The 12,414-nt window shown below is 42.6% G+C and overlaps 1 protein-coding gene across 1 annotated transcript in view; it reads right to left on the reverse strand.

Moving 5' to 3' along the window:
- Positions 1-10,998: 10,998 nt before the first annotated feature.
- The window catches only part of runx3 (RUNX family transcription factor 3), a 30,829-nt gene continuing 29,413 nt past the window's right edge, over positions 10,999-12,414 (reverse strand). Inside the window, exon 6 of the mRNA XM_089003897.1 lies at positions 10,999-12,310. Within this exon, the coding sequence (XP_088860023.1) occupies positions 11,841-12,310 (470 nt within the window). The 3' untranslated portion in view covers positions 10,999-11,840. The remainder of the gene's footprint in view (positions 12,311-12,414) is intronic.

Genomic DNA, 12,414 nt, shown 5'->3' on the forward strand with positions numbered 1-12,414 from the left:
GTCCACAGCAAAAAAAAAAAAATGAATTTGTGTTCTTACGATGTGTAATGTTTTAAAAAATATGAATTAAATATGATTACAGCGAAAAAAACACAGTAAAATGTGTAATTTAACTGATTTCAAAATAAAATTCCATTTGACTGAAACTTGTCTTCTATGAACTTTTGACTCTTCTCAATATTTCGCACGAACTTGGTTTCTGTGTGGTCTACTTCGCTTTTTACGAGTAGCGATATTTGTCATAATTAACATTACTATTAATATTTAATGACGAAAACTGAATCAAAAATATCTCAAAATTATATTTAAAAATTTTTCTTGTATGCTGTACACATCTAAAAATGTGCAAAAATCGTGCAGAATACGGCAAAATATGGCCGCTTGACAAGTGTGGATGGCAAACAAGTCTCTTGCCTTCCCTCACACGGTGAAGCAAACGACCCTTTTCACCTTTGCAACAAGAGACCATTAAAACAGCCTCAGCGACCGTTTGTCTTGAATCTTGAATGAATCAATATGTTCGCAAGTATTCACCACGGAGTGAAATATGGGCTTACAAAAATATCAAAAGAAAACACCCTCACTTATGCTAGACTGCGCTTTGCACTAGACTTGATATAGGGACGGAGCTATGGCTTTTATTTTTATTTGGAAAACGTATATAGTTCTGCTCACGAGCATTACACTCTCAATGTTACCGATGCAAGGCCCAGCTGAGGTAACTTGAGTAGTTTTTTAGCATTGAGATAATTTGCAAAAGACAACATTCATTTAAATTACCGTGTTATCCTGTGTGCGCACCGCCAAGCAAGTATGTATTTTCAAACTTGTTTCACATACGTAACGTAACGTGCGACTTACGACCGGCGTGACTTACGACCATACGTACTTACGACCACAAACGCCAGACCCGATTTCATTTATTTATTTTAATTCTGCAACGTACTAAAAGCCCGGCAACACGTCCGACAATTTTGGCCAGCCAACATTTCAGTCTCGCACAGCAATCGCCCGCGTGATGGCACCGGAGTGAGGGGTGTCCACCGACGCCGGCCGCGCTGCGACCAGGACTTGAGTTGAGGTTGGTGGGCGTGAACGCTCTGCGTGCGTAACTGCCGCGATGAGAACGAGGGGGAGGATCCCCCAATGCTGGCCGCGGTCCGGCCAGGACTAAAGCTGAGGCGGGTTGGGCATTGGCGCTTGGGATCGCCGCGACGAGAACGCCGCATCGGGCCCACAGCCGACGCCGCCACCTTTGCCTCTTTGAGACATTTCGTTCTGCTTCGGGGCGAGGTGACGTGTCGGGCATGTCGGCGCCGCAGACGGCCGTGGGTTCGGGCCGCGCGGAAAGCGGGGTACGGCCGGGCAGACGGCAACCGGGAGAGCACCGGCGACCCAGACCCACGCCCACCTGACCCCATGCCGTCCGAATCAGGTCGTTTGCAAGTCATTTAGCACCGGGTCTCTATTCAATATTTTGAATGGATTTCATTCAACATTTTGAATGGATTTTGAATGGATTGACTTACGACCGTTTGGTTCGGAATCGAACCCGGTCGTAAGTCGGATGTTAACTGTATAAGGCGCACCAGAGTATAAAGATCACTCCCAATGAATGACAAAAGTTTTCCAAATATAATATATAAATATATAAATGTTTTCCATATATAAAGCACACAAAATTGTCAGGCGCCACAGTAGAGGCTGCGGTTACACACCACTTCTTCTACAATAGGGCGTAAATGGAGTCTGTGGCTGGTGATAGTAGTTGTGAGACCTGTTGTGCCTCAATATTACTTCACATATAAGGCGCACCTGCATAAAAGGCACAAGGTCATCTTTTGAAGAAAATGAAGGCTTTTGGGTGCATCTTGTACTCCGTAAAATATGGTTCGACAAAACCACCTGTGGCTTATATTGGCCTATCTCTCCTCCAGTGATTTCTTTGTTTGGTTGCATATGTTAAAAGTAAGTCACCACAGGAAGTTATATCTGCGATAACTGAGTTCATCTTTTTCCTACAATCTAATTAATTGGAATTAATCTCCAAAAATTAGTTTAAATAAATATTTGATGACACAACATGTCATAAGACATGGTCGTCTTTAATCACAAAAAGTGATTTTCCAAGGCTTAATCTGCTATATTCTCCCAACGTCACGTCTCCCATTTAACTGTCTGAACCGCCTCCTCACTGTCATCTTTTAGGAAAACCCCTTCATTACCAGGCCTTGAATGTAGCTCCCCCCCCTCCCACGACACCCGTCCCCCCTCCACAAGCCTTCTTTGTTCCGTGGCAGATCTGGCTTCATGAGCTCAGCACTTAAATGGAGTTATTCCAAAATATGAACACTCTGTTACAATGAAGATATCTGCCGTCTACAGGCTAGAGAAACTAGAGTTCGTACAATAAACCTGATGGCTCACACACACACACACACACACACACACACACACACACACACACACACACACACACACACACACGCACACACACACGCACACACACACACACACACACACACACACACACACACACACACACACACACACACACACACACACACACACGACAACTTTGATCCTGAAGTCTCCAGAGAAGATAACATGTCACAGGTTTCATGAGATCTGGGTTCTTTGGGCCAATCAGCGAAAACAAAAAACAAAAAAAACAAAAAAAACAATATTTGATCAGAAGATGGAGCAATACATCTTTTAAAACAACAATAGACATCCACCATAGAAAAAAAAGATGCATTGGAAAACATGTTTACAACATCCCCTTCTCTGACATTTTTTTCCCCTCTCAACTAAGTACCGTATTTTCCAGTGTATAAGACACATCGGTGTATAAGGTGCACCCCCAATAAATGGTGTATTTTCAAACTTTTTCCATATATAAGGCGCACCGGATGTGTATAAAACGTTCACAGATGCAACAACTCCTTCAATGAATATAAAATGTTTTCCAAATATATAAATATATAAAAGTTTTCCAAATATAAAGCACACCACATAATGTGTTACAGTAGAGGCTGGGGTTATACACTACTTCTTCTACAGGGGGAAATGGAGTCAGTGGCTGCTGACAGTAGTTGCGAGACCTGTTGTGGCTCAATATTACTTCTAATATGAGGCGCACCGGCATGTAAGGGGCAGGATCATCCTTTGAAGAAAATCAAGGCTTTTGGGTGCGACTTATACACCAGAAAATACAGTATGTTGTACACCCCTGGAAAATAAATGACAAGCATATTGACACACATGCATTCACATAGGCGCTCTCTCTCTCTCTCTCTCTCTCTCTCTCTCTCTCTCTCTCTCTCTCTCTCTCTCTCTCTCTCTCTCTCTCTCTGTCTCTGTCTCTGTCTCTCTCTCCCACTCTCTCACACTCTGTCTTTCTCTCTCTCACTCTTTGTCTTTCTCTCTCTTTCTCTCTCCCTTTCTCGCACTCCCAGACACACACACACACACACACACACACACACACACACACACACACACACACACACACACACACACACACACACACACACATACACACACACACACACACACACGCACACACACACACACACACACACACACACACACACACACACACACACACACACACACACACACACACACACTTTTCAGCAATAATTTGTCTGTGCAGGTGCAGTGCACGCACATTGGACAAAAAAACATACAAACTGTTTATCTCACACGCACACTCACAAAAACGCACACGTGATAGAGTGTAAGATGATCTCCCATTTAGGATCAAAACAAACCAGTGTGTGGGAGGTGTCCCCTGAGGTAGTGAATAAAGTGGAATCGTGGAATCATGGGAACTGGTTTGTTAGGGCCTGTGGCCACCCATGGCCAGACATGGGAGTGTGTAACACTGCCACACACACATTTGTACACAGCATACTGGGGAGAGAATCACAGTACGGCAATCACTTATTAGCACTCTTGAATCTCAGGAGATTGAAAGCTCAATGAAGAAAATAATCTTGGGCCAGTGGCATAATAATGGAATTATATCGCAGCCATGTCAGTCATGTGCTCTTAAAATTGTCATAGCTTTTCTATCCCTTGAACAACACACTTTAGTTGCCAACAATGTAATTTTCATTGATTTCTTTACCATAACATTGAACTTGTGACAATGTTATTTATTTATTTATTAATGTATTTATTTATTTATTTATTTATTTATTTATTTATTTATTTATTCGTGATGCACTCATGCAGTTCACTAGTCTGCCTTTTGACAAACAACAGTTTTAGAAGCTACTGAACTTTAAACTGCGTTTACCATCACTGCTTGGGAATAGAGTGGTGGAAAATAATTGAGCGAACGATACCAGGCGACGGACACTCGCATTCCCACATGACTTAAAACAGACTTGAACAATCATCTTCAGTTCACTCGCACGCTTGATAAAAACAGTTAGGGCGATAAACGGCTAAAAAGATTGCTGATGTGAACTACAGTTGAGCGTGTTCCCCTGGCCTGAGCAGGAAGTGAGAGACCTGCTCCGTTGGGATCTAATACTAGATGTTTCCCTCCTCATCGTTTCACTCAAAACACAGGAAAAAAAGCCCGGCACAGAGTTGCAGCGCGTGCCGTTGTGCTCCGTGCGTATGCGTGTGGATGCTAATTTCCTGTTTTATAGAGGAAGCAGCGTGCACATGTACAGATCGTTATTCTGATTTTCTGTGTGAGAAAAGAGCCCAAAAATACATGTTGTGTCATTTCTCATGAACGTGCATGGGAAACGAATCACATTATTTCTGGGAAACTGACCCACTCCTTTAGTAAAAACATATTTTGGTCCATTTCAAATGTGCAGTATTCACTTTAAATCCGGTTAACACGACTCCGATAAGACGACAAGCTTGACAGAGTTCTGTTTCACCCCAACTAATTAATTGATTGAAAGGCTAATTGGGTGAAGACACTTGTGGTCACTTTGTACCAAGACAAGCTTAAATGCATTCAGACATGTTTTTGTGGTTTTAGTCAGTTTTGCCCTTTGAGATCTCAGCCACCCATCTGTCATATTGTGGTCTGTGGAGTTCTATGAAGGCGTTTCTGGTTTTGACTGACTAGCTTCTTAAAATTGAATGAGAGAACAGTATTATTTCTATTCTTTTGATGAGAAAAAAGGCACGTATGACCTCACACATCAGCCTCTTCCGTGTTACTTTTAAGAAAAAATAAATTTAATGTATGTGCATTTTGTCTTAATTCAACCCATCAACACAGCAGACAGTGAATGTTTAATCAATCTATTTTTCAATACCAAGTATGTTCAAGAGTATTTTTCATGTGACGACTGGCCATTGTTTCTTTATGCGGGCAGCATGGTGGATTAGCGGTTATGTCTGCGTCACAGTTAAAAGGTTCAAATCTCAGCATGTTCACACATGGGATTTCTCGGGGTGAGCTGGCTTTCTCCCACATAAAAACAAACATGCATGTTAAATTAACTAACGACTGTACATAATCCATAGGTGTGATTTTGGGTCCGAATGATTCCTTGCTTCAAGGTGCCCTGCAATCGACACATACTAAGAGGATCCGTTGCACCTCGACTAAAATAAATGTTGCCACTCTCTGAATTGACCTGTATGTGATTCTGTTTTAGCAAGCACCCCTTCTCAGTGGGTCCTCTGGGTCCAATGAGCTTGAAATCCATGGAGAAGAGATCCACTGTGGGAACTAGTCATTACCCACTGCGTTGTGACACTGAGAGGTCTCCGTAGACCCCAACATTGATGAGAAACTACCTTCGCTGGGATCTGCGCTCAAAGAACCGTGCTTCTTTTTCTCCCTCCGTTTCCCGCTGGCAGTCCTCGAAGCAGCACCAGGCGTCATTGTGAGAACAGTTGCATCACAGCTCTGGTGGTTTCTCAGCCCCTGGCCCCTGTTTTTCACAATCAATCTGTGGGAATCTTGGTTTTGTACCACAGCCTGTGTTCCCACCACCACTCTGGTTAGAAAATAGACTTCTGGTCATGTACCATGCATCCAAACTGAGCCGGTTGTAACCCGCTTCTTCACATGGGTTCATTTGGGGTAGGAGAGGTCAACAGACAATGCCAAGGCCTTAATTAGAGTTTGTAATGAAGCTACTATAGTAGTAACACCGTGAAGCGCCTACTCCTTCATACTCATTTTTTTCTTACTCTCCTCCCAAGTTGCAGTAATTACCATTCCCAAGGGACTTTGACATTCACTGAGGATTAAAACCATGGGATGGTAGATTGTAAAAAAGTAGGGATATTATCAGGATCAGAATCCGAATCATCTTTATTGCCAAGTATGTAGAACATTATCATTATGGTGCTTTTATTACAGTTGAATATTTGTTCCATCATCCCATTCAGCTTTTCACGACTACCCTGTCCTGACAGCAGCCCTTTCAGCCAGGCAAATGTTTCCGTACTTCCTGGGCCGTTACAATATTCGGATGGACAGCAGAAGCAGGAACTGACAAAGGCTATAAAAAGAAACTCATGTGCAGTATACCTCCAGATGAGAGCTCTTCTCTGATCCCCACATGTGGACAAGAAAGCCCGCTCTCACAGTACGTCCAAAGGCAGCTGGAAAATCCCCCTGAGCCCTGTCTAATTGAAAGCTTATCATCTTCTCTTTGTGCTTGGTGAGCAGTGTTTGCTTCAGGGAAGGGGGTGTGGGTGCAGAAAGGGAGTGGGATGTGGTTGGCAAGTAAGAAGCAGATCTTGCTACAAGGACGGAACCCACGGAACATAGTCAGGAGCCTTGAAAAGGACTGTCATCTGTCATGCAACGGGAAGTGGACTGTCAGGGCTCTGGGGCCGTGTGAGATCTGTCAGCAGTGGACTGTGTGTATGAGTGTGTGCATGTGCGTGCGTGCGTGTGTGCCTGTGTGCGTGCGTGTGTGTGTGTGTGTGTGTGTGTGTGTGTGTGTGTCTGTGTGTGTTCGTTCATGCGCAAGCAAGCATGTGTGTGGGGATATGTGCATGTGTCAGGCCAATAGAGGCATTGTTGGCAGAGCAACAAAGCTTCAGGATGCAAGTATTCAGCCTTGACACACACTGTGCTCAATTTGCATAGTTAAAGCATCTCTGTTTATGTATTTATTGCACATTGAAATACATCAGTCAATTGAAAAATGGACAATGCTGTGTGGGAAGAATTGAAGGACAGGAGTAAAACATACATCCTGGTTTAGGATATTTAGCTCCCAACGTTTTAATGATGATTAAAATAAAAAATACACTTATTAATCCGTTTCTGATCCACTTTATCCTCACAAGGCGTACAGGGGGTGCTGGAACCTATCCCAGCCATCTTTGGGTAGTAGGCGGGGGACACCCTAAACGGGTTGCCAGCCAATCGAAGGGGCACACAGAGACAAACAACCATTCACACTCACACTCATATTCAGGAGCAATTTAAAGTGGTTCATTAACTTTTCACAAATGCTTTTGGATTGTGGGAGGAAACCAGATTACCCAGAGAAAATCCACACAGGCAGGCAGAGCACAGGCAAATGCACAGGGAGGCCGGACCTGGAATTGAAGCACTGTGAGGCAAACTTGTTAACCTGAAATTTCAAGTTTATATTAAAAACCCTTTCATGCACCTGTAATAATAACTGTAACCTGATACAGTGATAGTCTCTCCACTGTAGTAACTGCTGTCCCCGAAAGGATTAAAATTGAAGAAACAAAATAACTGATAGAGTATATCTGCGTTTTGACACAGACTTAGAGTGTGAAATGTTTCATTTTTTGACTCTACAAATGTTGCAAAGAAGTGTCAAACCTTAGACTCCATAACCACATGGATTGATGAAACAAGAAAATTAAATTACCGTAATTTCCGGACAATAAGCTTTCAACCCTGCGGGTCATGCAACGATGCGGCCAATTTATACATTTTTTCTAACGGCCGCCAGTGGCGCTCAAGCACTGAAAGTGAAAGTAAGAGTGAGACAGGTCGAATATATTTGCAGAGGGAGACGCACGTTTCATGTAACTTCGCATGTAAATTGTCATTTAAAGTGGCCCTCCGAGTTGAATGGGAGGCTTGGATGATGAGCGGCTAGAAATCGTTTACCAAAACTGGCCGTAAGCGAAGAGCAATTACCAACGGGTTTCGAAAAGCTGGTTTGCTGCGTGACGGAGAGGACAGCACAAGCTCACGAGTGACTTTACCTCAGAATGAAAGTAACACTTATCGCAACAATGAAAAAGAGAGAAAAAGAGCATGTGTTTGCGAGGAATATCTGACGCTAATCCAATCCGACATGCAGGAGGAAGACTCCCATGGGTTCAGTGCACACGTGGAAGATGAGGACAGCTCTCAGCGACTTGCTATGTTTTTGTCACCAGCCCTGTTAATGAGTGCAAATGTGTTTCTTCGATGTCTCAGTGACTTGGTATGTTTTTGTGTCTAGACCTGTTGGCGAGTGCTAACATGTTGTTGCTGTGTTACCTCCGTGTCTTACTCTTATGTTTTTTTTTTTATCCAGACCTGTTAGGGTCTACCGTAATGCTTGTTGAGTTGCTGCCGCGTCACAGGCACTGTTTTGAAAGAAAAGTTAAGGTACTGTATATTATTAATAATTTGAAAACATTTTCTGTGTACCGTCTTGGTTTATAAACATGCGGTTTATAGAAATTTGGGGATTATGTATGTACAAAATAGATTTTCCTTTCAAAATATGCTGGGTGAGGTTTATAATCAGGTGCACGCTTTAGTCTGGAAATTACGGTAATATGATTATGAAGCTTTTAACAGTTATCATAGTTTACTACAGTACTTGTTGCTTGTGCTGGATGATTCATGTGCTCTCACTGAAGTTGTCAGGGTAGAATTTGGATTGGCTGTTTGTGCTTTATGGATGCCCTTGGTGACAGTCAAGGCATTTTGTAATTGTGCTTAATTATCTGTCTCACTAATGAAAAAGTGCAGGCTGATCATGAAAGGTTTGTTGAGAACAGTTTCACATGATGTGGAGGTAGTGGCATGCGTGCAATGTGTGCAAATAAAGAAGAGAAATGCGGTAGAATTAGCATGCGATTTAGAATGTGCTGGCATGTAATTGTACCCGATTAACCTTAACCTTAATGATATTTTGGTTTATGCTGCGCCAACATTATGGTGTCTGTTTTTGCACGAGAAGTCAACCCCCTGTCATCATGTTGAACATTTTTCCTTGAAACACCTTCCTGTGTTCAATTATATGTGGCCTCAAAATCCAGACGCGGCAGCATTGAGTTTCAACATTTGAGCCATACCTACATGGTATTGTTTTAAGAGCGAAGAAAATAATATTGAAGAATGCGTCCATTAAAAGACTGATCCAAAAAAACGTACTTGGGTGGGATTTCCCTCAAAGTGGGCCGCGACCACTTGTCATAATACTCCAGGACGTTTTTTTGTATGATGCTGATATACTGTATATGTATTTACGTACAGTATTTCTGTATATACGCACTGGATGACAACGCGAATGTACAGACTGCATCTATAATGTGTGAATCGGATGGTGATCTGCAAACAAAACTGTAACACATTTGTTTTAATTAGAATTATTAAAAATTACATGATCTGCAAACTTTACAAGCACTCATACAGAAACATGATATTAATACATAAAGGGATTCTTTAAATTAACATCAGATGTACATGCTTTGAGCATCAAAAACCAGAGACAGGTGTTTTTTTTTTTTTTTTTAAATTGAAAGAGTGGGAATTTTATTACAAAAGAAACAAGTAGTATACTGTTAATCTGATACATGTTAAAATACGCGTGTACAGCTTGGCTTCCTCATTCTGCATTAACGATGCCAGAACTTTACCACACTTTTGTTAACACACACAAAAACATTTTTGCTGCGGTTTTTGTTTTTTGGTTTCTCTAGCTGCATTATTGTTTTTGACATCTTAAAAGTCTTCAACCACATTGAAAAGGGGAGTCGGGATAATGCTCTTTGTAGCGGGAGGAATGAGACATAGGTAATAATGCTGTGAACAACTTGCAACCAGTCCGTGGTGCACCTTTTGACCAAAGACAGACGGGATTGTTTTCACCTCATCTGCCACCCTGAGATCAAGCGCTCTCGAAAATGGATGGATGGTTGAGGAATTGCCACTTTTTTGATGAGTGCATAAATTACAGCAAATGCTTTTTGATAGTTTTTTTTGGTCATGACATATGCTACGAAATAGCTTATCTTTGCAAGATATCCTAATACAAAGAACATGATCCTGTGTGGGCGTATGAATTGGTGCCAGAGTCAAGAATCCCCTGGCCCCATTGTAACTGTAAATGTATCCAGAAGCAACACCGAGGGACACAAGGGTTATCCAGAACAAAGGGCCTCTGACCAGTTAACAGTTTTCTTCTTTGGCAATAGCCTTTGGTGTTGGTAAGCAGACACCACTGTGACCCCCCCCCCCCCCCTCCCCAGGCCTAGCTCTTCTTCCTACTTCAGCGAATGCAGCATAATAAGGAAAATGACTGGGGAAGTGTGAACACACTCACACACATCTGTGATATCGGTATGTACATGGATATTACATGAGGAGCTATGCATGTGTGCATTCGGAAAATATCTACATGAAAATTAACACAAAGAACTTGTTTGCAGGTGTCTGTGAATAAGATGCGGGAGTTGCGCTGACGGGAAGGGAATTGTCACTGGATAGTGCAAAAAAATTAAGCAAATGGATTATTAAGCGCAGGAAAGGCAAATTTGGGAAATTTAAAAGAGAAAAAGCTTCGACTATCCATCTCACAAAATGTGTCGGGCGTGGTTCATGCAAAATAAAGATTTTTAGTGCATTAAAGCTACATTGGTTGACAACAAAATAACATTAAAGCGGCATTCTTCTCTCTCATAATTTAGTTGCAATATATTACACGAATTCTAGATGTACATATAAAAACAAAAACATGATATGCATATACTGTTAAAAATGATATATATAAGAACAAAGGAGAGAAATGCTTTAAGAGTGTGGGGTTTATAAGCACACATTTCCTCAGAATTTGGCTCAAATAAATATCAAAAAAGTAAATCATGTCATCCAGTTTCAAAACATCAAACTTTTTCTTTCATGGAAAAATGCCTAAATAATAGGCAAAGAGTCAAGGGCTTATTCCTGCACTAACTTAAGAACAAACTCTCTCTCCTCTGTACATTTGTCCGAATATTGTCCATCACCTTACTCCAACTTGATTCACTGGTGTCGTAGCGGAGGATATCCATTGTGCTAAACCAAACCTCCGTACAGCATCACCAAGGCCAAAGTGTCCATTTGGATAATAAATTAGGACCAGTTGAGCATGTGAAGAAGCTCAGGATGCAACCTGGGTTTTGCTTTGTTTTCTTTTTTTTCCCGAGATATATTTGACATCATATGGTTTTGCATAATTCTAAATGGAAGCTTAGAAAGACTGATTGCTACAGCAGTGCAGCCAAGCCTTGGAGGGATGTTTGAGTCACTCATGGGGCAAACGTTCAGTCTGGTCGTTCTCCTCCGCCCTCATGAGGGCTGACTCAGTCTGAAGAGTCTGTCCACCGCCTGCTGTTAAGTGTATGGCTTCTCTCAGCTCATGTGGCTTTTTATAGGCTTAAAGGGTACATATCTTAGCACAGTGCAAAAATTCACGCAGTTTACAAAATGTGTGGACGTTTCGTCAGCGTCAAATGCAGAAAGTCTGAAGAAGCGAGTGCAGTGGAAATAAAAGGCAAACATGCATCACTAATCTTTTTTTTCACTGTTCAGTATTTTGTTCTTCACTTTTCCACCCTTCCCGCATCATCGGATTCAAGGCGTCTGCCAGTCAGTAAGGCCTCCAGACAGATTCATCCAGGCGGCCCGAGGCACTCATGGCCGTGGGGGAGTTGCTGTGGCTGCCATCAGCCTCGACGCCGTCGCTCTGGGTGTTCAAGCCCGGATTCATCAGGCTGTTGCCGCTGCCGGTGCCCGAGGCCCCCGAGCAGGAGAGAAGACGGGTTGGGGAGCGTTCGCCCCCGGCGTTTGCCACCATGGAGAACTGGTAGGACCCAGATCCCGTGCCGTAATACAAGTAGGAGTTGGATTGGAAGTTCTGGCTCTGGTTGTTTGAGTAAGGAGGCGGCAGGTAGGTGTGGTAGCGAGATGGAGCCGACATGCTGAGGCCGCTGATGCCAGTGCTGGAAGTGTTGGTGGAGTAAGGGAAGGCCCCTGGGTAATGAATGCGGGGGTCTGAGAAGCGTGGGTCAGTCAGTGGAGATGGGAAAGTGGTCCTCTGCTGGAATAGATCAGTTGTCCCTGTTGGCAGAAACAAACGTGAGACGGTCAACAAGTATTTAGAAAAGAGGAAAATTAGCTTTTTTTTTGCACAGAATTCTTACACAAAGGCTTTTAAAAATGGA

This window comes from Hippocampus bargibanti, linkage group LG09, assembly GCF_051943395.1.
Source record: "Hippocampus bargibanti isolate YZ-2025 linkage group LG09, ASM5194339v1, whole genome shotgun sequence".
Classification (NCBI taxonomy): Eukaryota; Metazoa; Chordata; class Actinopteri; order Syngnathiformes; family Syngnathidae; genus Hippocampus; species Hippocampus bargibanti.